At 41.8% G+C, this 570-nt stretch overlaps 1 protein-coding gene across 1 annotated transcript in view; it reads right to left on the bottom strand.

Moving 5' to 3' along the window:
* Positions 1-570, bottom strand: part of MCTP1 (multiple C2 domains, transmembrane 1) — a 283,789-nt gene that overhangs the window by 259,146 nt on the left and 24,073 nt on the right. Inside the window, exon 3 of the mRNA XM_015427721.1 lies at positions 134-276. Coding sequence (XP_015283207.1) covers positions 134-276 — 143 coding nt within the window. The remainder of the gene's footprint in view (positions 1-133; positions 277-570) is intronic.

Genomic DNA, 570 nt, shown 5'->3' with positions numbered 1-570 from the left:
TGAACTTTAAAAAACTGGAATTTCCAAGATAACATTAAACTACATAGCATATCACTGATAAGCTGCAACACTGATAGAAGTGGCATAACGTCAGTATAACTTCACTTACACTAGAAGTAGGTACATGGCTCACCTTTATATACAGTTGTTCCCTTAACTGCTCAACAAAGATGGAAGTTCTTTCCTCCCACACTGGGTTAAGATTCTTATGGATTGTTTTGCTTCTGAAGACCTCTTTTCCACCTATTTTAAATTTGACATATGGATCACTTGTTCCTGATTAAAAAAACAAAAAAAAAATCATTATTATGCGTTCAGGTAGTGTACATTTTAAAAACTATAAAAGTTATTAAGAAAAGAGAGAGATTCTCGAGTGTCCAGGTTGCAGGGCTGTGAGACGGATGGAGCCAGTGTAACAGGCCGGATTAACCCCCCGGCCAGAGTAACCCCGGGGTTACTCTGGCCTAGCCTAGAATAACCCTGGAGGGGTTATTGAGGGGTTATTCTGGCCTAGGCTAGAGTAACCCCGGGTTAATCTGGCCGGCTGTAACAGGCCAGATTCACCCCCCC

The sequence above is a fragment of the Gekko japonicus genome, unplaced genomic scaffold (genome assembly GCF_001447785.1).
Source record: "Gekko japonicus isolate JY-2015 unplaced genomic scaffold, Gekko_japonicus_V1.1 scaffold363, whole genome shotgun sequence".
Classification (NCBI taxonomy): Eukaryota; Metazoa; Chordata; class Lepidosauria; order Squamata; family Gekkonidae; genus Gekko; species Gekko japonicus.
The sequence above is the reverse complement of the archived record's forward strand: the minus strand, read 5'-3'. Positions and strand labels throughout refer to the sequence as shown.